At 38.9% G+C, this 25,037-nt stretch overlaps 1 protein-coding gene across 2 annotated transcripts in view; it reads right to left on the reverse strand.

Annotated features, from left to right (window-relative positions):
* Positions 1 to 4,496: 4,496 nt before the first annotated feature.
* Positions 4,497 to 25,037, reverse strand: part of GLRA1 (glycine receptor alpha 1) — an 80,570-nt gene continuing 60,029 nt past the window's right edge. The window contains exons 5-9 of one of the 2 annotated variants that reach the window (XM_034402014.2): positions 22,844 to 22,926; positions 21,623 to 21,760; positions 18,859 to 19,073; positions 16,445 to 16,591; positions 4,497 to 9,095 (exon numbers count right to left, since the gene is read on the reverse strand). In XM_034402014.2, the coding sequence (XP_034257905.1) occupies positions 8,805 to 9,095; positions 16,445 to 16,591; positions 18,859 to 19,073; positions 21,623 to 21,760; positions 22,844 to 22,926 (874 nt within the window). In that variant the 3' untranslated portion in view covers positions 4,497 to 8,804. Of the gene's footprint in view, positions 9,120 to 16,444; positions 16,592 to 18,858; positions 19,074 to 21,622; positions 21,761 to 22,843; positions 22,927 to 25,037 lie in introns of both variants that reach the window. The other variant, XM_087887520.1, reaches the window with a different exon arrangement.

Below are 25,037 nucleotides of genomic sequence, written 5' to 3' on the forward strand. Positions count from 1 at the left end.
TGTATCATCCCAAGTCCATTGGGGCAATTTGTCCCGTCACAGTGACACTAGAGTCCTATCATTGCATGATATGTTGAACGTGGCTAACCAAGCCAAGGGCAACTCATCACTCTTAACAAGATTTGAATCATGTGTAAAGTATCAAGCTGCAAGGAAAATCTGCGGGTTAGAACAAACTGTGTTTCTCCAGAGAAAACCAGCCCAGTTTTCTCCAAATGTTTGCTTATTGATGTATCAATTGTAAGGTCCTCTCATGCATAAAAAAATAAATAAAAAAGTACCATGGACTCTTTAAATTCCTATAAAACATCTTATGGAATCTTTTCTAAAGTAGACATTATCATTGAGAAACGTTGACTGACTTGAATATGGATTGACTACATTTTGGTCCCATGTTGCCTTAAGGATTTTTTTTTACTGGGAACCACAGATAACCAAATAGAATAGAGTACAGTATTTACTAGAGGAAGAGATTTGTCTGTCATGTTCTGCTAAGACATTTTTAGAAACAACAGCTTTTTCTCAACTATTTCGTTAACTACTTTTCTTCAGACATCAGCACCCCAGATGTACTGATCTGATAGAATAAAGCACAATTCTATTTCCATTCCTTTAAGGAAGCCTATTAACAAGGCCTCCATAGAAAGCTAACAGAGCAACTGATAGCATCACCTTAACTTTCTTTTCAATTGCTATGGCAGTTATTGACAATGTGTTGATTAAATGTAGTATCGTATAGGTTTATTATTGTTATAAGCTACCCAGGGTTCTATTCTACAAAATGGGTGCCATATAAATCTTGTATATAAATACAAACATGAACATGTGGAAGGGGGGTCAGTGGTATGTGATTGTTGGGGTGTATAAGAGAGAGAGATGCACAATTATATATTGACACACATGGCATTACTGTGGCTTTGATGGTACATTATAGACATTGATGGTGTTTTGCACAAATATAGCTTGGTGGCTTTTTTGTTTTTTGTTTTAGCTTAGCAGAGAAAAGATAAAAGACTTTCACTGTTCCACCTAAATTCTTTTTGTTTGCTGTCAAAATGTTGGGTTTCTACTATGGATGCAATGAAATAGCTTTCAATGTTGTTGCTTCTCCAAAGTGTCAATTTGATATAAAAGAAGGATCCAAATAAATAGGGCTTTTTAACAGACATATCTGAGCCTCGAGTAGTTTATGAAGAATATTTAAGTGCACATCTGAGATACAAAATATACCATCTTTGCTATTTTTCCTGTAAGTATGTCATACATGTAAGATGCTTTTAAACTGTTATTCTGGTAGCAAAATATTCCAAAGCTTCCATAGAAATAGGATTGAAGCAAATCCAATAAAGGAGAATAAAAGTGAACAATTTTTTAATAGCAAATTATGATGTCTCAGAATATCTGTACTAATAACCTGTGAAATAGATCGAACCACTGTGCTTCCCCCCCAACCCCGTACTAGATCATAGATTGTACCACTAAGCCGTTGTTGAGGTGATATAAAGCCTGTCCTTATTATTGCTATATTGGTTTAACAATGGTTGAATGATTCCAGAAGATGCCATAAATCATTTGTGGGGATCCTGTCTGACCTCAAATTTGATGCCTTTGAAATGCTCTGGAATGTAAATCTTATCGTTCCTAGCTCCATAATAAAACAGGTTCCAGTTATCAATTCCTTTCTATTAACCTTGTCTCTCTTTCTAACAAATAGAACAAGTTGGTCTCCTTGTTCTTTAGGAAGTTGCACAACATTCTTTCACAAAAAGGACAGAACAAGCTGTAAAGGAAGACAAAAAAAAATCAATTGGCTAACAAAGAATGATTGCATTCAAGTGCTGAGCCTCTGTGCTCTGCCTTCTAAATTTTGCTGGAGGGGAAAATGCCTTTAGCTAACTTGATCAATCTGGGACATAAACAATAATAGGTTAAAATGATCCATATGATTTATCTAAGCTTAGAGTGGTGGGCATCTCCAGTTATGTAGCAGATTTATGTACTAAATGTGCGGTCTCATAAAAATAAGCACCTTATTTGCAGTGATTGCTTGTATCTACCTTGTGTTTGCTACCCTTTTTCATGTTAAAAAACCCAACGTGTAAAAGAAAATAGGAGTCTCTGATCTTCAAATCTGGATAGTTGGAAATGGGCATTAATTTTTAATCCTTTCATGGCATGGGGCTGGGCTATCTGAGGGACTGCTTTTCTCTGCTTCCATTAGCCCATCCCAATCAGATCTCACAAGAAAGACAGCTGTGGATATGTACCACAAAAACTTACTCTGAAGGCCACACATCATAAAAACAGTAGAAGATAATAATAATATACACAAGCCATGTTCCATTGGGTCATTGTTTCAGAGATATTGCCTTACCTAAATGAGAAACAGAATGATCATGGCTGGGCAAAAAAGCAGCAGGAACAAGGATGACTTCCAACTTTCTGCTAGCTTCCCCATTGAGAATGCTTGTGGGAAGCTAGCTAGGATATCAGAAATTCTTCCCTTCCCTTCCCTTCCCTTCCCTTCCCTTCCCTTCCCTTCCCTTCCCTTCCCTTCCCTTCCCTTCCCTTCCCTCTTTCTTTCTTTCTTTCCTTCATTCCCCATCTCTTAAAAATGGGGCAGACAGAGAAAAATATCAAGAACAAAAGCAGGAAGACTGTTGCTTTTTTCCAGCCTTGAAGATTTTGAAGTAGAAATGGGTAAATGACTATTTCTTAACTATCGGTGCTGCCAAAGGTCTTTCTGTATCCGATTTACAGTAGCTTCTGGTTATTAATGCAATTATTTAGATTATTCATAATCTTGCTTCAAAACATTTGCTACTTTGAATCAGTATAGATTTTTGAAAATCTAAAGATGTTTGTAACCAGCCTTTGACACAATCTGTTTGAATTTTAATCTGAAAATACTGTATGCATTCTCCTGTTATTGTGCATGCAATACCTCTGGCAGGTGGCATCTAGCAGGGAGAAGGCTACTTGTTAAAACTAAAGCTAATGTTTTTCAGGAAAAACAATGTCATAACTGTTCTTATGGCAAGATATTGTGATCCCAAATTCTTTGAAATGAACCAAACTCACTGTCCTTTGACCAAATAATAACAAATTACTTCAAGTCTTCAAAGCTTCTTTGGTGTACTCTGCACATCCTATCCTCATTCCTTTTTTGCTTACATAGTCTACTTATCCAAGGATCCACTTCTCCTTCTTCTCCAATTCAAAAGTGAGCTATCTAGAGTTGCAATTCTAAATAACGAAGTTGGCAAATATAGGAGATTGGCAATCTTGATCCTGATTGAGCCTCTTTCATTGAAGACTAGATACTATGTTTTAGTCAGCTTCACTTTCCTCAAATTCAAAACTACAATTTCTGGAATTTAGATGGGTATCTGATCCCAATAATTTTGGGGAGATACTGCCCCAAAATGTAAATGATGCCTTTCAAAAGGTTAGACTACTATATAGTTTTCATTGTAATGGAGTGATGACAGTGGATAATAATTTTTACATAAATTTGCATAAAATTTATACATGTTAAGTAGATCTTTATAAAATGGTCATAAAAGCAGTTAATAAAAAGAACAGATACTGAAAGTAGCATAATCCCAGGTCCTCAAGACAGCAAAACAACAACATTTTACCTGCTTCCTAAATTCTACAAATGCAGGGCCTTCTTGACATCTGAACCATCACAGAAAAAGTCTACCTTTGACCCTTTATTTCTCAAATGTGTCCCAGATCATCATTTATGATTGAGCACACAAGGCAGGCTGACTCTGCTGGCAAAGACAATCCCGCAGGTAGCCAAGCAGGCTTTATAAGTCAAACTAACTGTCAGCCAATAGAGTGATGAACATTCGCTCCCAAACTCTACTCAGTTCAGATAATAATTTGTTCCTAATAATGAAAACAATACTTGAGCATGGGGCTTTTTATTAAAACCATGTGCCATTTGAGGCACCTAATTCATCTTGGAAACTATGGCTTTGGTTAGTACTCAAAAACACTCCAGAAAGAATGTTCTATAACAGTGTAAACATAACACTTAATAAATCACTTCTGTAATACTATCAAGAAAACAGCATGATCACTTTCACGAAGTCACCAGGAGTTACTTGAAAGAAACTTGGTTCCCTTCAGATGTGTGGATATTGTAACAGAGCCTTCCCTACTGGCCTTCTCCAGATCTTTAGGGGACTTCAGGTCTTCTGTTATAAATATTGGAAAATTGCAATTTTGGCTTCATCGAAAAGGGCAATGGTTCAAGGTAGATTACATCATAGATCCCTTCTGAAGCTATCATTCAGGTATGGCACCTTTCTTCCTCCAGATACAGAAATCACTGTGAGGAATAAAGACCTACACTGGCTAGTCTGAATTTAGAGCATGCAAGCCATTGTTTAAGGGATCTTGGATTGTAACATCCACTCCAAAGTGAAGCCCAAGAACATGGAAGGGAGGGAGGGAGGGAGGGAGGGAGGGAGGGAGGAAGGAAGGAAGGAAGGAAGGAAGGAAGGAAGGAAGGAAGGAAGGAAGGAAGGAAGGAAACAGGGGTGGGGTAATGGTGGAGTAGAAGGGAAAGAGGAGGAACAGAATATCTGTTTAGTGTGCTCCTGGCATGCAGGGCAGATAGGAGAATTCCTCCATTTGCTCCATAGCATTAAACAAGTACAAAATGCTGAGTCTGCTTCTTCATCTTAACTCAATGGCAGCTGCAGGACTGAGACAAGGCACAAATTATAGACTTTGGATTGGAACTACCATGCTTTAAATATCCAAAGGGGTCAATGTGTGTGTCAACCTGTATGCAGGCTTTCTTAGAAAGCTTTGCAAATGAAAAGAAAGGAAATCTCCCAGTTGAAGGACTAATATGAAAGACAAAAGACTGCGAATGCTATAGCATTACTTTATAGCATGGGTATCAAACTCGATCGTGTCACGTGATGTATCGTGATGTATCATGATGTTTTTTGCCTTTGTGGAACTGGGGTGGGCATGGCCTGTACGTGATGTATCCATCCCGCAGGCCGCCAGTTTGACACCCCTGCTTTATAATCTATCTCCATCAACTTTTAACATAGATCACAGACATTTTAAAGCTATCATGCCTCCCATGCCTCCCTCCTAGTGGTGGGCTGCTGCCGGTTCAGACTGGTTCGGGCGAACAGGTAGTTCCGACAATCAGCTGGCCCTGCCCACCCATCCCTGCCCTATCCTGTCCTATATTTCCTTCTTTCTGGCTCAGTTGATTCATGTGGCACAGCTGATTTCCGCGCCTCCACTGTTCTACTTACTGGGGCTGCCTTAGAAGGTAAGCAGCTGAGCTTCAAATTGCTGTATTTTGAATGCTGTGTGCAAGCGCATTAGGCGTGCATGGGCGCACAAAGCTCATGCTCACAGAACCGGTTTCAGCCCACCACTGCTCCCTCCCCCAAAGTTTCAGCAATCTAAATCTCAACTGTTAATGATCTAAATTGATTTTACCAAGTTTTTGTGGTTTTGGCTATGAAAGTGCCAGTGGGTTCTTCTTGGCATATTTTGTGCCTTGTGCAGAAAAAAGAAAGAAAAATATTTTAAGAATGTACAAAGTGCTTGATAGTGCATAACTTCAACCAACCAACCAGTCTTAAAGGGGAGAAGAGACTTTCAGGATAAATGCTGTAATTCCCAGACAACACATTTTATTTCCTAAATTTAGGAAAGTGGTGTTTAAAGACTACACCCAAGTTAGCTAGAATGGAAGACTGCAGTCAATCTATTTGTGTGCGTATGGGTAGATGGGTTTATTAGCTATACTGAACATTAATAAGTGGAATTAGTGAATCTTTCCAACCAATGTAATTTTATGGGAAATTTACTGGGATTTAAAATTAATACATCAAAACAGAAAGCGGGAGGTGTGATCGTTTAGAAAAGATGATTTTCTTCTTGACTAGAGTAAAAAACACATTTCTAGGCTGAAGCCTGAAATATAAGGAAGAATTACTTGGCCTTGTTTCTAATCCTATAGAACAGCATTCTATTTTGTTCAACAATTTTGATATTCTGACTTTATGCATGGGCTTCAACATATTTGAATGCCATATATTTTGGCAACTATATTGCACTGTGCTTGAGGGTTGGTAAAGAAATCCTAAGTGTAAACAGCTTGGACTGGAAGGCATTGGTATAGCTATTGGAGCCTTAAAGGCTATTGTCCCAAAGGTAAAGCTTCAAGTGAAATTTGTTTAAACTTTCTGAATCTTTCTCCTATCTACTTACATCAGTCCTAGAAAGTATTGGGTTTTTTTACAACAGTCTTTTTTTGTTAGAACTGCAAATCTCAGTATCCCTAGTCAATTTGGCTAATGCCCGGGAATTTTAGAAAGCAACAGACATTTTATCAGCAGGTTAGGAAAACTAATTAAATGGAGCTTATCGGAACTTTGATAAGTAGGTAAGTAAGTTCATGTATATAATTATATACAGATCATTTTAAAATTAGAATAATTTATTTTGAGTTCTTGGTGCCCTCAGAGCTAATAATTTCTTTCAAAACCCATAGATTGGCTGGCCGAGATTATGCAGTTAAAAAATAGGATTTATTTGCTTTACTAAGAATGCACCAGTTCTGGAAATGCTTGGCACTGTAAATCAATTAAATCAAATATTTTGTGAAAATCTTTACCCAATGTTTCTCTAATACCTCCACAATTATGACACCTGTGACGCACACTAGATTTAACTGAGGTTTTCTCTAGCAAAAACACAGAATATGGGTTTAATTTATAATGTACATTTTAACTGAACCATATATAATTTATATCTAGGCATATAAATCAGTGCTTAAAGGTGCCATATATAGTTTATAGTCCAAGCAAATAAATATAAGTTTAAAGGTGCAATGTAGGTCTAGAGACGGATAGACCTATCTGTATGTACTGTATGTATCTATGATGCCCACACTTTATTGGCTATGGAAAAACAGTGGCATTCCTTAGAGAAGTTATATGTTGTTCAGCTGCCTTAACTTGGGAGACAGTAATGTGCTGATCTGGTCATGACGCTCTAGCATTTGAATATGGGCTGATTGTCTTTCTACTTGTTGACTCTCAATCTCCCTTTTTAACAACAACTTTCTAAAGTGCAAATATTGGGAAATTACTTATACATATTCATATATATGCTACTTATACACACACACACACAGACAGACAGACACAGACAGACAGACAGACAGACAGACAGAGGGACAGACAGACACACGCACACACACATACACACTCTTCCTGTTTCTGCTCATCCATCCCCACCTGGAACATGAAGCATACTGCTACTATTAAGGGCTTCAACACCAGTTTCAACTTTTCCTGTGGAGCTCGTCAGTTCCCCAGTTCATGTAAACTTTGATGACTGTTTCACCTCCTCTGCAATTTGTATTAATCGGATCAGTAGGGAGCAGAAAACACTCACAACTGCCAAATTGCAGGGGAGTTCAGAAAAATCTCATTTGTGTCTCCCTAGCCATGAAAGCTCATTGCAGCACCGAAGAGAATTACAAAAATATAGTTGGGCTAGCAATCCCACTTGAATATTACTTATGCTATGAAATGTCAGAAAATAATGGTTATCTTTTCTATCTATCGCTATATATATATTGTTCTTTCCCATACCCCTCCCCAGATTTTCTAATTAAAGTTAATTTTCTGGTTTTTTAAAATTTACATACACTCACATAATTTCTTCCTCTTGCCTGACGTGCAGAAATACCTTTTATACGTTTAAAGCCTTAATACTCATAGTTGCTACTTGTTTTGTGTTATTGTCACGTGAAGAAATATGGCAAGATTCTTCCAAAATTACACATATTTTTGAAGCTTTGTACCGTGATAGTGATCTTGGGAAAATCCAACATAAGTCAATAGGAATGAGTTGTGATTGGGCATTTATGTTTGAAAGACACCTCTCTGCCTTTAGCAATTCAGCGGCCAACCTTTTACGCTTTTTTTTCCTTCTCATTTTTTTCGTCTTTTTCCAAAAGAGACTATAGATCATAATTTTAGATGGTTTCCATGGAGTGATTTTTCAGCATTCTTCCTTGCATAGTTTTCCAAAGAAAGGGGTTTTCTTTAGCTGTAAAGTGACTGCTTTTCAATACGCAGCACTCTTCAGACCCTTCCAGTGGAGTTTGATCTTTTAAAATCCCACAAGACAACTCATTCCATCTTCAAACTATATGTGAGCAGCATGGGATCAGTTCACCATTGTCTGCTTTTGCGCTTTCTTTGCTATTTTTCTTTTTCCTCTGGGTGCTTGCTTGGAATTGGTATGGCCTTACAGAGCAAGAGTTTGGTTGAAGCGTAATTTGCAATCTTCTCCGCACATGGAATCACGAATCATTCCATTGGCTTTAGAATCTAAGCTGTTAATAGGCTAAAAAAGGTTTTCTTTTTTTTTCTTCTGTTTTTGCATTATAGTTAAGCATGAATATATATTTAATATATTACACTGCTTGGACTGCTGCCAAAGCAATCCTAAATCTTGTTGCACTGTAAAATAGCTTGCCTTTCTTACACTCTCCCCACCTCAAGGTGTTTTTTTTTTGAAAGCTTTCATCCCGTTGCCCACCCACCCCTTAGTATCCCTCCGTTTGTATAATATTTTTAAAAGTCACCCACTTTTTTTTTTAAAATAGATATTGCCACATTCTTAAATTCATGCATCACTGCATTGCTATTGCACATGGTGTGTATAGAGTAACCATTTATCTTGCCTTCGTCACACTCATCTATCCCGTTGGAACTGTGCATACGAACCCCTCCCACTCATGGCTTGTGTACATCTTCCCTTCGGACAATCTTGTAGATGATCCAGTAGAAAATGTTGAAGATGAGGAAAGCCATGGGGAAGGCAATCCGCGAGATCTTGTCTATTTTCTTGGCTCGCTGGACGAAAAGCTTGCGCATCTCGTCGGGAGATTTGGAAGCAGGCGGCGCTGGGTTGGTGGTATTGTTGTTGTTGGCTCCTTTGACTGAGATGCCGTCCTTGGCTTGCAGGCAGGCGGGTCCCATCCCATACGCAGAAAAATTGAACCTGCCTTCTCCAGTGTCATCCTCCTGAAATATATGAAACATAGGGCTCTACTTAAAAATAAGATATAGGCAGTGCACCCTGGCTATAAGGCTCACTGCCAGGAGCTGGGGACATGCATCAATGCTTTGGTTGTGAAGGACAACCCTTCCTTGGAGAGATCAGCCTTATAGATGGGTGCAATTGAATGCACAGAGGCAAAGCAGGGGATCCATTTGGCACACGAATCCTTCCATTTCCATAACCGGATATCCCCTGTTTTGCTTCTGCCCCTCCTCCCCATCCAGACCTTCTTTACATTTGGCTTGCCCAGAAGGAGGGGGCTCCATGGAACTCTTCTAGTCAAAGTCATCCCATCAATACTGCTACAGAGTTGCATGGACTTTTAGCAGAAAGGCTCATTGTTTAAAAGATATCCATATGGGGGATTAGTTTCACAGTGAAACTGTAGTTCTTCCCTTCAGGATGTTCTTGGGGTTTCTTTTTCCGTGTTGCTTTCCACAAACCTAAAACTGGGCGAGGCACTTTTGGAGCAGCTAGCGAATGTGCTTAACTTTTTGAAGCTAGGAGGCAAGGAGTTTGCAGTAAAGAGATAAGATGGACAGGGTCATATCATGCATGGAAGCAGGGCTGCAATTTGAACTTTTCCCTGGGTTTTGGGGGGGTCCATAGTAGGGGTGGGTTCTAAAACTTTTTACTACCGGTTCTGTGGGCATGGCTTATTTTGTGGGCGTGGCTTGGTGGGGAGAATGTGACTGGGTGGGCGTGGCCAATTTTGTTTTTAAATTTTAAAAGCATTTTTTCTACAACCTTAAGAGGTTGCAGAAAAAAAACGCTTTTAGAAGCCTCTGAGGATCAGGCAACTCAGTTGGGATCTCAGAGGCTTTTAAAGGCATTTTTTTTCTACAACCTCTTCAGCCGAAGAGGTCGTAGAAAAAATACTTTTAAAAGTTAAAAAAAAAAAGCCTCTGATGAAGTGGGTGGGATAAGCGAGCGGTGACCATGCCGGCATTGGTTTGGGGGCATGGCCAGCCAATGTTATTACCGGTTCTCCGAACTACTACAAATTTTTACTACCAGTTCTTGTGAACCAGTGCGAACCGGGAGCAACCCACCACTGGTCCATAGGCAGCGGTGAAATCTGGCTGGATCTATCTGGCTCACGTGAACTGGTAGTTCCGGTGGCGGGAGACTCTGCCCACCCACCAGGATGTCATTACGTCCCATTTTTTACCTTCTGCGCATGCGCAGAAGAAGCACGGGTGCTCACATTCCCGAACCAGTAGCAAAGGTAAGTGCATTTCACCGCTATCCATAGATGGGCACTCCTTTACTTTTACAGAATGGCATTCAGACTATTCTGCCTGGAAAAGTCCAGGAAAATGGAAAGAGAGAGAGGAAGAAGACGACTAGCAGCAAAGTGGATAGAACAGCTGAAGGGCCAGGCTGGGGAGAGAAAATCTATTTTTGTCATCAAGAGTTGACATTGACTTGACAGCACCTAATTAATCAAGAATATTTTAGTTGTTCCATCACCTTTTTAAATTCGTATTTTCCACCTCAAAACAACAAGAAACTGTGCCACTGGTTTTGAATAATGTTCCCAGTTGTTTATGGACATTCTCAATCATGGTTGTCCCAAAGGTGCTTTTCCAAAAAGCAACTAGAATTTTTTTTGGGGGGGTATGTTTCTTTGAAAATGTTTTGCGTCTCATCTAAGAAGCTTCAGTTCAGAACTGAGGAAGCTTTTTGGATGAGAAGCGAAATATTTTCAAAGTTTTCAATTCTGAACTGAAGGTTCTTGGATGAGAAACAAAATGTTTTTTTTTTAAAAAAACCCTAAGAAAGTCCAGTTGCCTTTTGGAAAAGCACTTTGGGACATCTTCCCAACTGACATTCAGATGCATATTTAGAGGGAATCTGAGGACCACAAGTGGTGCTCTCCAGGCTTCCAAGCCTCAAATTCACTGAATTGTAATCAGAGGAGTTCTGTGAGGACATATGTGTGAAGGAAGATGGAGATACCTCACTAAATACTGATTCAAGAAAAAACAACAACCCTAATAATAATACCTAGGCCATCAGGTATAAGAGAATAAACATGTAAATACAACTAGACAGAAGCTGGGAGTGAGTAAGAGAGACAGTACTTAGTCCAAACAATAAGAACAATTCTGGACCATTCAAGGTTTTAAGTACAGATCATGAGAACATAAGAGGAGATACTTGTTAGGCAAATAGATTTAGTTCTTTTCTTCCTTTTAGTACTGATTTTCTTGAGTATTAAAATTATTTGTGGATTTCTGCAATTTTTGCAGATCGCAAAAGAGACTCAAAAATAAGGAATTGTTTTTGTTTCACAGAGTTGCTGGGAAGGAACTATTTATTAAATCAAAAGATGGAAAAAAAATGTCTAGTGGGTTTGAGTTGGGCACTGGAAGGATGCTTAATAAAGAATACTGAACAACTCCAGCAATTATTGCCTTAGATGTAAGCTTCTATTTTTTGGGGGGGTGTTCAAATAGCAATAACTACATGTTGGAATATATACATATCAATATTCCTGGATGAAATACATTTTTTCCTCCAAATTGTAACTCTAGAGTATTTCAGAATAAAAGGCATTCTTATTTCTTACGGCCATTAGTTACTTCTTCTTGTGGACTTTACTTCTGAGTGGTACAGCTAGATTTTTATATATGGCTCTTTTCAAGCTTTCCTTTGTAGAATATCTTTTAAGAATGGCCTCACTTTTCATATTGCGTACTATGGATGAGTTGTACAGCCACATGTTTAAAGCAAGGATGTATGAATGTTGTTGAGAGCACATTGGTAGCTTGAACAAATAATGCCATATGAAGCTTTGAATAATCTAGCATTAGCTGCAAGGCATGGGGCTTACCTGAAAAAAAACTTGTCAGTTGTCTCAGAAGCAGATAGGTTTGTGAGTCCCTAACAATATCTTGTGGGCTTCCAGTTCCTTCTGGTGCTAGCACTCTCAAGAGCCAACCAACCTCTTTTTTAAAAAAAATCTACCCATTCTCTCCCTTTACACAGCTTCACATCAGCACAATGCAAGGAATCATGGCTGATATTTTCATTCATTTGTTTCAACTGGCAAATGCCTGAAAGATGGGGCTCAAAGTGATATTTGAGACAGATTCAAGTACTGGGACATGGACTGATTTGGAAAGATCCCCAAATTTCAAAAAATAATTTGTTATTCAACAACAAATGTTAAGATTCTGCACTTGTCCCCTACTGGGTGATACAAAAACTTTTCCGAAATGTTCTCTTGGACATTTACAATTTTTGGTGCTTTTCAAGGTCTTGTTTCCATTATAATGGAAGAAAATGTTATCAGTATTATCAGTAACATTTTCTAACATGTTTTGTATTCTCCCTAACCTGTTGGTTAATCATAATGGAACTGAACCTTTAAATACTAGGGAATAGAAATCACAATTTTTAATATTTAAAATATTATTCCCTGTTTCTAGGAATGCTTTTATTGTTTTACTATTACTCTTCTTAGGGAACTGGTGGAAAATGAGAATCGATACTGAGAAACTGAGTAAAAAGAAAAATTATAGCAGGAGTCCTGTCCTCTTGAACTAATATTCTACACAATTCTAGGAAACTTCTAAGAACTTTAATAACTCTGAGGTATATATATATATATATTCCTTTGAACTATTTTCATGCAAGGATAATATGTGTCCTCAATCAAGTCTAGGGTAAAAGGAAGTCAGGAGTTCATCCAACTATTATTTCTTCAATTTTGTTATCAATCTAGGAAAAAAATATTCCAATTTATTAAACGGCCATATTTAGATTACAGTGACACAGAAGAATATGGGTTATCAAATTATGAAGTGACTTTTGCCATTTTAATTTATGAGGGAGATGAGGTGATGAAAATTATCACCTCCTGAAAAAAAATGAAGTGGGGAGTTAAGAAAAGGGAGAGGATGGGACTTGGTACTTCCTGCCCTTCACAGCATTTAAAATAAAATAAAATCCTCTGTTCTTGCCAGCAGAGGGCAGTAACACAAAAGAAGAAATGTACATTCCTTGTTGGATGGAAATCTACATTTTAACTGCACCAGAGCCAGACTTCCTAAACTTGTCACTGGCTTGAAAACTCAAGGAAAACTCAGGATTGAGTTTCTGGATGTAGACTATGGGATAGTCTCAGTGGGGAATTTATCACTACAACCCACTGTAACAAGTAATTACCCCTCAACTTTCTAAGATCCACGTGTGATATTCTGCAAAGGAAATGAAACCATCGGGTGGTCCATTTGGTGACTTTTTGCCCGTTTTTCCACTGCAAGAATTTATGCTGATTCAAGACAGAGGGCTTTTTCTGTGGAGCAGCAGTGATTTGGCCCTGACAGCTTCAGCTAATGAGCTTTTTTTTAATAGTCTGCTAGTGAGCCTATATGTTTCTCCAGGATTAGAAAGTTCCTAAAAATAAAAAGGGAGAAGACCTCAATATATTGTTAAATATTAGAGGTCTTTAATGGAACTGTAATTGTCCATTGTAAAAATCCTCCTTGGAAATTCCTGAACTCATTCTGCCAGTCATTCTTTTTGCTGGTTATAAACTTGTTTGGGGTGGTTAATAAAGATATTGTCTTAATATTAAGGTGACTAATCATCCTCCTTTAGGGGGGACAGTCCTTCTTTTATAAGTTCTGTCCTCTCTCGAAAAGTGTCCTCCTACATGTCCTCCTTTTCGATATTTGAAGACTAATCTGTAAAACTCCATATTTGATCGATGCCGATATGATCCGTAGCATATGATATGACGTATTTGCATTTGACATGACGATTCGTCAAGGCTCAGTACAGTGCGGAGAGACGCGATTATGAGACGCATGTGCTCTGCACAGGAGAATTGTTTTGAGAGAGTGCGCTGCATGCAAGTGGCTTTAAAATAAAATGTTTCTTTTATTTACAATATTTTTTTCTTCAATTTATTTGTGTCCTTCTTATTGTAAAAAAGTTGGTCACCTTACTAATATGAATTTTGTAAGGATGGAGCAGATTGCAGATCATCAACCCAGTCTTCTAATCATGTGAGCCACCTCGTTCCCTGATCTGGTCATTGTTATATACAGATAGGAGTTCCATGAACACTACTTGGCCCGAAGAAGACTTTAATACAGTCCTTTCTTCCTCGTGTAGATATGATTTTTATTTGTTTAAATTTACCTTCATGAATCGCCTCTCTCCGCAAACAATGTGTCTCACAGATCCAAAGAGCACCCATTTTGTGTGTGCCCGTGTTATTGTCATGAGCTGGATAATGCAGGGATGGTGGCAAATCGGTGTAGGATAACAACCGAAAGTTTCTTCAGAAATGGTTTCTTCTACTTATTCTGTAACATGTTTTCCATTCATGTTTAATGAGTAATCACTTTTGAATCAAACAGAATTTACTCCTATTCCAACATTAAGTTGCAGTTTTATTCAAATGATTTCTTCTAATAAAATATTGCAGGTTTTTTCCTCCTGGGGCTGGCCAAAAAGAAATTACTGGGGTCTATACCTTCACAATCCTTCTAGGCCCGTGATGGCAAACCTATGGCACGGGTGCCATATCTGTGGGCACGCAAGCACTGCCCTAGCTCAGCTCCAGTGTGCATGCATGCGCGTGCCACCTGATTTTTGGGTCTTCTGGGCCACCGGAAGTTGGGAAACGGGCCTCTGGGAGGCCTCTGGGGTGTGGGGAAGGCCGTTTTTGCACTCCCGAGGCTCCAAAAAAACCTCTGGAGCCTGGTGAGGGTGAAAAATGGGCCTATCATTGCATGCCAAAAGTGGGGGAATGCAGGGGGTCATGCATGGGGGGCAGGGCGCGTTGAATTATGGGTGTGGGCATGTGTGCAACCCCCCACGCTCCCCCCGCTTTTGGCACACGATGGCAAAAAGGTTAGCCTTCACTATTCTAGGCATTCTTCAAGACTACAAACTTTTTCTAATTTTGATGCCTTCTAGATTTGTGGTCTTCAACCCTCAAAACCTCTGGTTATTGGTGAGAAATATCAGTTTTGGAACCCACAGATTTGAATGTACATCTGGGATATGGAGGTATCACCTGATGATGGGTGAGATAAGAAAGCAAGTGGCTTTTAAAAAGGGGAGGGAGAAAGAGATTAGCTCTTTTGGTCTCTAGCAATTTACAGGAATACTCTTGGGAGGAAAAGGATGGCTGCCATGACATGTCATTCCATAAATTTTACTGAATAGGCAGATGTCTTTCCCATCAACTAAAGCTTGATCCTTTAAAAACAGGAGAGAAAGGATTTAAGGAGAATGGGGAAGAAGAAAAATATATCCTTTCCCCATTTCTCCTGTGAAATATTTTCTATCAGCCTTGGTTACACTAAAAACCCCCACAACTTCATATTTTATTCTGCTTGGAATGGCAAATAAAGAAAAAAAAACTAGATTAGGATTTTACTGCAACATCTTGTGGAAGATCCCACTTAGTACACGTGCCTCTTAAATACTATTTGCCATCATAAAAACTTCAGCATGGCCAGGACCAGAAATGGCACAGGGAGGGAAAGCTTTCCAAATCATCTTGCTCAGCTTGAAGTTAGTCATTGGCAAAATCTATTAAGTCAGATTAATATAATGGGAAAAAATTAATGTAATAGGACATTTGATTTGTGAGATGGTAAGTTTCACCTACCTTTAGGATATATGGAAGTGGCTCATCAGTGATGTGACTTGACAAGTGTCCTTGCCTCTCACCCAAGGAAACAAGCAGCATGAACCATGAATGATGTCATTGTATGTGGAGCAATGCATACACATGAATGAGAGAACTTCCATTTCAGAGATAGATTCTTGAATTGGCAAAACTAAAATATTGTGATCAATTGGGAGAGCAAGCTGAATGTCACAGGAGCAGCAATTGAACTGGTTTTCTCTTCTGAAACTTGCTTTTTAATCACCCAACTTCCTCTGTGCCCAAGACTGCATATTCTCAGTCATTAGAGGTGTTTTATCCTTTATAGAGTGGAACAGCTTTAAAAGGTATCTACTGACCTCAGTGAGAAGTTTCATATTTGAAGAGGAGTGATGGATGTCTCTAAATATGTGAGTGTATTGACTGATTCTGTACTCAAGTGAATTATTTCACTCTGGCTTCCAAATACTTGTCAGCAGCAGCAGCAGCAGCAACAGCTTGTGAAAAGCAGATCTCTCTTCAAACATTATACTGTTCATCTTATAACTGGCATGCTAAAACTGCACCTGTCAAATGCAGTGGTCCCTTTTGACCAGGTGACCTTGTGTTGCAACCCATCTCTTTCAGCTGTGCTCAACATACAATGCTTGTCTTGACTTGTATATTGCTTACCTTGTGGTGCCTCCTTTTTCTTCTGAACCTGAGTAGTTCTTTGTGCTGCCGGGACACAAAGTTAACAGCAGCATACTCTAGAAGAGCTGAGAACACAAACAGCAGGCACACAGCCATCCAGATGTCAATGGCTTTAACATAGGAGACCTGAGAGAGGAAAGCATATGCAGTTTTCTTAGTAGTGTATCATTCAAATACTCTCTACCAAGATCAACATAATACATTTCAAATTCTCCAGCTGGCCTTACTCAAAATACACCACTCTGTCCTTGACAATCATTGCCCTTTGATGTAAACTCTCTACTGCCCTTTCCATATAATAATCACTAAGCTTCACTATGGGTAGTTGAAATAGTAACCTGTTGGCTGGATTCAAATATATTGCTATGCCATAATAGGATATATTTGCTTTTGGCTTTGTAAGTTCAGAAACTCATAGTTATAAATCAAGGCTTAGCATTATGTCTGGACACAGGCTTTATATCTGTCATTTCACCTTCTTTGTTGACACATTTATGATTGCATGAGCTTTTGCATATACAGTCCAATTCATTACACAGTGATTCAGATTTACACAATTGCTTCATAACCACTTTTGTTTTTGTTGCAAATAAAAGTGGGGAAATACCCTCCTTTCCTCTAATATTGCTCTTGTACCTATTTTTAGAACCCTAAATCTCCTTGGAGGAAAGTTCTGGATCATACCATATAATTACTGTTAGGAAGATTGAGAGCCCCCTTTGTATCCTCAAATGGTAGCTCCTGGCTGACCTTGTCTTGCTTTCAAAGCTAAGCAGATTGGGGTAGATGGGAGAGTTTCAGAATATATTTCCCAGACTGGACTGGGAAATAAAAAATCTTGGAAGAAGCAAATGGCAAACCATTTTGTATTGTTGCTAAGGAAACTACATGGAAATATCCATCAAGCTACGAGGAATTGTGCTTGAGTTACTTTATTTGCAGACCGCTCTGGTGAAGAGATCAGGGTGCCAATTAGGTCAATATGTTTTAAAATAAATTGGGGGGACGATGATGACAGGTTGATTTCTAATGTGAAACTAAAATATTTGATACTACCATAAGGGAGTGAGTTCTTACAGGTGTATTATTAGAAAAGTTTCCTTAACAAGATGGTGGCAGAGTAGAAAATGAACAAAAATCTGATGATGTTACCTAGTTTGATAATGAAAGGTCTGCAAGAAAACCATTAAGGTCAGAGAGCACCAAGGACCCCACAAAACAAAAAAATCTATCCATTTCCAGAAATTGCTCTGATTCTCCATCTGTTCCTTCATCTAGGAAGGAACTATACATTGCTTTATAAATATTATACAGAACTTGCATCCTGCCTTTCTCCCAAAAATAATTATTAATGAGAACTTGCCAGTGAACTCGGATGAGGAAGAAGAAACTAGTATTATAATCTGTTTGATGAATATTAATAAACTAGTAATCCTTTCTAAATAACATAGTTCACGAATGCAGTTGTTCTAAAAGTATAGTAATTGAATTGAATACAACTGAAAATTATATTTTAGTATCTATGGAGATTCTCCGTCAACTAGGTCATGGTTGTCCTAAAGGTGCTTTTTCAAAAGGCAACTGGACTTTCTTGGTTATTTTCCTTGAAAATGTTTCTCTTCTCATCCAAGAAGCTTCTCCAGTTCTCAATGGAAGAAGCTCATTGGATGAGAAGGGAAACATCTTCAAGAAAAAAACAAGAAAGTCCAGTTGCCTTTTGATATTCCAGTATTTGAAAAAAAAAATCCAATGTTCATAAAACATAGGGATTGCATTTTCCATATTCTAATCTTCTGTATCTGAACACTTTTTTCTGTTTCTCTTCCTGCTCTTACTCCCAAATAAATTGTATTTAGTAACGTCAAGGGAGCATATTTTTAATCTTATGAGTACAAATGAAAACAAATAAGCAACAATATGTGCTACATCTTTCTAACACTTATTTTTTTTCTGAAGTTCTACTGCACACAGTATATAAATTACAGGCTTAGAGTTATGAAGGATGCTAGGATATTTCTGCTGTTTTCCTATTGACAATTGTGCAAGTAAGGCTAAATGCTAATTATTAAGGGCACTAAACTAATTCTAGATCAATTTCTAATAAATTAAATACACATTTCAAACCTTAAAAAGGAGGCGATATGCCCATATGCTAGATCTGGGTAGAAGACTGGGAACACAGTAGTAAATGCCCTAAAAGTATTATCTAATATGTGATTTTCAACTTTGATGAATATTTTCTACTTTAAGTGGGAATGGTTCTTCTAAGGTTCTCAGTGGGGAATCTTTGTTATCATCTCTTCCAAATCCTTCGAATTGCTGCTATCAAGTTTCTGAACTTCATTCCAGCACAGAAGGGTCAACATTGGCTCTTTATAAGGATAATTTGTTACCTTGGGCAAAGATGCTCGAGAACCAGAACTCTGTGTGGTCATTGTGAGCACTGTAGTGATACCCAGACCGACTCGGGCAGGTGCAGCATCCATATTGATCCAGAAAGAGATCCAGGAAAGAATTACAATCAGCAGGCTGGGAATATACATCTGGATCAAGTAGTAGCCCATCTGCCTCTCCAGATGAAAACGGGCTTCTATGCAGGTGAATTTGCCTAGGAATTACAGGAACCTTCATTAAAAAAATGAATCTTAAGGGAGACTCACCATGAATACATTTCTTTCTCAGCATTAGACAATTCTCTACGATGATCATGTTCTTCCTAAGCCTGGACACACATTTTGGACTTTGCCACACCTGAAATTTCTGTGGGATTCATCATAACATGCTTTATGTTATGGGAAAGGCTCTTTTTTAATAGTAGACAAGCTTTATCCTTTATTCTAAATTCTTAATAATCCTGCAGGGCTAACTCATTGCTCACTCCAGGAGTTCAATTCTGAGTGGCTCAAGGTTGACTCAGATTTCCGTCCTTCTGAGGTCAGTAAAATGAGGACCTGGATTGTTGGGGGCAATATGCTGATGCTATAAACTGCTTAGAGAGGGCTGTAAAACACTGTGAAGCAGTATAAAAGTCTAAGTGCTGTTGCTACTATTAATAAAAGAATATTTTTGCAGAATATATATACATATACATATACATATACATATACATATACATATACATATACATATACATATACATATACATACACACACACACACACAGATATATATATATATATATATATATATATATATATATATATATATATATATATATATATATATATATATATGTTTTTCTTCTAGCCAGGTTTTCCCTCTGTAACCAAGGTTTTTTTGTAGCTCCAGCTCAGTAGAATCACATCTACTCGGTTCTGGGCTTTTTTCCTTTCTAACAGCTAGCAAGCTCTAACTGCTAGGTGGGAGACCTAAATAGATCCATTTCTAGCTCGTTTGCTTTCATCAGTAGGCCACACCCATATCTTATGTATCCTCCCTGTAAAGGTACAGTATCAATTTTCTTACTTCTTCGTAGGGTTTATGTGTGTTTTTCTTCTAGCCAGGTTTTCCCTACATAACCAAGGTTTTTTGTAGCTGCAGCTCAGTAGAATCACATCTACTCAGTTCTGGGCTTTTTTCCTTTCTAACAGCTAGCAAGCTCTAACTGCTAGGTGGGAGACCTAAATAGATCCATTTCTAGCTCGTTTGCTTTCATCAGTAGGCCACACCCATATCTTATGTATCAGTAGGCCACACCCATATCTATATCTATCTATCTATCTATCTATCTATCTATCTATCGATATCGATATCGATATCGATATCGATATCTCTATCTATCTATCTATCTATCTATCTATCTATCTATATCTATATCTATATCTATATCTATATCTATATCTATCTATCTATATCTATCTATCTATATCTATATCTATATCTATATCTATATCTATCTATCTATCTATCTATCTATCTATCTATCTATCTATCTATCTATCTATCTAAGAAGCGATAGACATCACGATCTCCGGAACGTTTAAAAGTTTTAAAAAATTTTATTTTAAAACTTGTGCTAAGCTTTCATTGGCCCCTACCGACTTCATCAGAGTATAAAATCACCATTGAGGAGCTGCTTGTTTTTATGTAATGCTGATCAATTTGGTCATTGTGCGTGTAACAGGCCCACATCCTTGCCTTCCCCCTGTAATTATCTTATTTTCTGCCTTAGTCATGCTGACAGATGACGATGCACTTTCCCCTGCCTCCTGCCCCATTGAGTGTTGCCTCTTTCTCTCCCTGGGGGGTAACGCAGGGTTATCAGGCATTGCTTTGAAGGTATAACTCCCGGCCCCTCTCCCTTATTGTTATGCCTTTCCCTTTTAGGCACACACATTGCTTCCTCTAAACCCATTTGTTTTACCCATGATCTTGTGATGGGTCTGCGTTGTTCCTCCTTACCCCCCCCCATCTCCCTCATTCTGCTGTTTCCCTAACCTACTCTCTTGCCCTCTGTCAGGGTTTGTCACCCCTCCATTGGGCCAATCTCTATGCCTAGAGGAGGAGATTTGTCCCCGATCTCCATTCAGTCTTAGTGATCGGTCCTCCTTAAGTCTTTCCTGGTATGCCGGTGGTATGTCAATATGTCTGTTGAGGGAGTTGTTGTTAGAGAACCAGGCTTCTTTCAAGAGGCGCCCTCCTTTTGTTTCATCGTGGGCAACGACTTCGGTCTCTTGGAAGTTGAACTCGTGACTATGCTCCTCCATATGCATCCAAATCTGGGAGCGCTGTTCCTTACGTCTGACCGCTAGTTTGTGCTCATGCACCCTCGTTTTCAGTCGTTTTGATGTTTCTCCTATGTAATGACCTGCGCAATTGCTGCAGTTAATACGATAGATTATTGAGGAAGTCTCCTCCTTCGGCAAAGCTTCTTTCGGGCACATTACTGTCTTCCTCAGTGTTTGGTCAGGTCTGTGTGCCACTTTAACCCCATGTGGTGCAAGGATGCATGCCGTGGTTTTGGACACCGCCTGTATGTATGGGAGCACCCTCCACATTGATGTTCCGCATGCGCCCTCCATGGGCTGCCGGCCAACTGTAGCATAGCTGCATTAGAGGTATTGCTAACTCAATGGTAGATGGCTGGTTGAAAAGACTGAATGAGAATCTTGCTATCTTGATCATTTCCATGCTTAATGTGGATCTGCCATTACTAACCTGTGTTGTAATGTTTTGTGCAGTAGCGCAAGTCCTTTTCTTCCTTCAGGATGAATTGTGGCAGGGTTAATCCATCGGCAACCTGCACTGCCCCTTTCTCTTGCCACTCAAATATCAGATCATTCATTGTATAACCAACTGTGGAGGCCAAAGCAGGAAAGAAAATCAGCAGGGATTATAATGGATGGTCATTGCAGATCAATGAGTGACAAGATTAACAGTAGACATACATACTAGTTTTTACTAAAACCACAAGCTACTGGTACTGTACATAGGGCTAGTAAAGGCACACTAAACTCAGCAACTCCAGTTTGTTCTATCCTCTCCTTACCCAATGTACAAGAGTATATAATATTAATTAGGCCAAAGGATATATTTGGCTTTTTAATGACATGCCAAAAACCACAGTGCAAAGAATTGTGAATGAGGCCAGAGCAAAACTGAGTTTACTAAATTGAATAATTTCCTCCTTCTGTCATATTACAACTTGATAACAATCTTCTAAGGTTGTGCTAAGGCTTTTGGGGTCACATCAATGCAGTACTGCAGGCTACTTCTCCTGACTGTCGGCTGCCTGCAATTTGGAAGTTCAATTTTTACCAGGCTCAGGGTTGACTCAGCCTTCCATCCTTCCGAGGTAGGTAAAATGAGGACCCAAATTGTTGGGGGCAAGATGCTGACTCTGTAAACTGCTTAGAGAGGGCTGTAAAACACTGTAAAGCAGTATATAAGTCTAAGTGCTATTGCTAAGTGCTATCTGCCCTCATCCCCTAGTGTTCCACAGAAGACAGAGGTGGCTCTGATGCTTTTTCTCCTTCCCTCCACTCTCTCTGAGAGAGATTGGTTAGGACCTGAAAATATGATATGGAATCAGAGATGAAATGTAAAATTTGTTACTACCGGTTCTGTGGGCGTGGCTTGGTGGGGGGGGTTAATGTGACTGGGTGGGCGTGGCCAACTTTTTTAAAAAAAACTTTTCAAAGCATTTTTTCTAATTTAAATTTAAAGCTAAATTTTCTAATCGTGCGGCTCAGCTGGGCATGGGGGGGGGGGCAGGGATTTTTGCTACCGGTTCTCCGAACCACCCACCGCCATCGCTACCAGATTGGGCGATCCGGTCCGAATCGGGAGCATTTCACCTCTGTGTGGCATGTATATGAGTATCCATACTTGTTCCCATGTAGAGTGGCAATTTTTTAGAGAAGAAATATCAAGACTCACAGCTCTCTAGTTGCATAATACACGTCTGGACATCCATAGGGAAGTTCTTTAGATCCATGGGGCAAGCCAGAGTTAGGGTTATTCTGTGAAGGGAAGAGAGAAAAGACTTAGTTCTACCCATTTCTAGCTGAGGAATAACAAGCCAGTGTCAATGTTATGCTAAAATATGTAGGCCAATCTTAGGCCTGGCGAGAAAGGGAAATATACCAATCTAGATACACGAGTCTGATTATGAAAGTATAGCTTGTTTCCATTTTATCTTCACTCTCATTTCTTACGATTCCTTTATTTTTAATCTGCTCTTGCATAAATAAATACTTCTCAGAGTAGAATGGCCAGAATTGAAGCTAGAATATAGTAGTGATAGAGGGCTCTCATTCACCAGATAATTAGAAAACGCTCCCCCTATATCAGAGGTGGGTTCTACTTACCTTTACTACCGGTTCACAATGGGGCCATGCATGCATGCTTCTGCGCATGTGCAGATCCTCATTTATGATGTCCGGGTGGGAGGGTGGAGACTCCCGCCGATTTTACTACTGGTTCTATAGAACCGGACAGAACCGGGAGTAGGGCGGTATAGAAATTTGATTAATAAATAAATAAACCCACCACTGCCCTGTACTAACCATAGTTACTATGGTATGGCTGAAAAGGGGAAACTCAGTTTTCTACCACAGAACACTGCCCAATTCCTAGGTGTGGCTTAATGTGTGAAAGGTTTGATGTATCTCTACAAACTGTTAACACAATAGGTCCCCAATTTTTCTTCTTTCAAAAGATGGGAGATAAATAGCTATGGATTAAGAAAAAAAAAATTAGGGGGACCTACCAACACATTCTTTGCTAAAATCTTTCAGTGCGCCAACCAACACGAGTCTTGCTTCACTGTATACTTTTCAGATAGCATTAATATGAGAACACTTATTGATGTGTTCACTCTCACCTTTCTGAGTGAAACAATAAATGGAAGGTCGCCTTTGGCGGCGGTTACTTTAATAGCTACCTCTTGTTAGTTGGAAAACATTTCAAATGGTTGTATAAATTAAAGCTTTAAATTCCCAAAGCTCTGGCTATGTGCTTTGGTGGGTGTTATGCTGTCTGGTGTCTGATGTTTGAACTGAAGCTGTCTCCTTTTGTCTTTCTGTATTACAATGTTATTTGTTTTGTAACTTGGGCCCAGGAGGACATTTGTGACATGAGCCAGGAGTTCCAATGGGAGTGACCCGTTTGTACTCTGGGATTGTACTGCCAGGCTTCAGCAAGCTGGAATATGCAAACAAAACCCAAGTTCATTAAAAAAAAAAAGGTGCCAGTACGTTCTTTACTGTATGTAACAAGAAAAGTACATGTTCCTAATTGCATTCTTTCAGCAAAGGACAAAGTAAGGTTTGGAGGTGGCTCGAATGGATAATTTCTAAATTAAAATGAGTCCACTTACTGCAGTTCACATATCATACATTTGAAATCCAATGACCCAGAAATTACTGTGTTGAGAAATGATGGAGGGAAAAAGCCAGATCTATCTGGTTCCATTATGTGATTTGTCATTTCTTACTTTAAAAAAAAAAAAAAATCCACTGAAAACAAAGGAGACTGAGCTTGAACATCTTTTAGACTGTAATAGGCCAGTGCAGGGAAGATCCATTTATACATTCTCCAACTGTGCCAGACTGTCAGAGAATTTCTATTGTATGGGATAGAAATGGTCTTTCGTCTGCCTTGCATGGCTGATTATTTTAGTAGTGTAATTTACTGAAGTGTCAGTTATAAAGCAACAGGATATACTTTGAATTTTGTAATACTAAGGACCTAATTAATCTGCACTCGATGAGTGTGACTATGGCTAAAAATCTCTATATGCATATTTAGGGTTAAATATAATTGAACCTAGCAGGCCTTTTCTTTCTAAGTAGATATGCATATGACTTAGACGTGGGTTTTTTTGGGTAAATGTAAGAAGTACCTTACAGGATCAGACCAATGCTGATTCCACAGCTGAGTTCTCTATAAAACCTCCTCCTGTACAGGAAGTGGAGTGGAGGCTTCAGTGTATAACTATAGATACAACTCTGCCCAACTTTCAATACATATCTTCTTCTTCTTGTGCCATGTCCATCATCAGATGTTGGCGATCATGTTGGCAATCCTATTTTTGTCAACAGCCGTATGAAAAATACATATACACCACATT

This window comes from Pantherophis guttatus, chromosome 2 (assembly GCF_059756535.1).
Source record: "Pantherophis guttatus breed Tessera chromosome 2, ASM5975653v1, whole genome shotgun sequence".
In the NCBI taxonomy this organism is placed as follows: Eukaryota; Metazoa; Chordata; class Lepidosauria; order Squamata; family Colubridae; genus Pantherophis; species Pantherophis guttatus.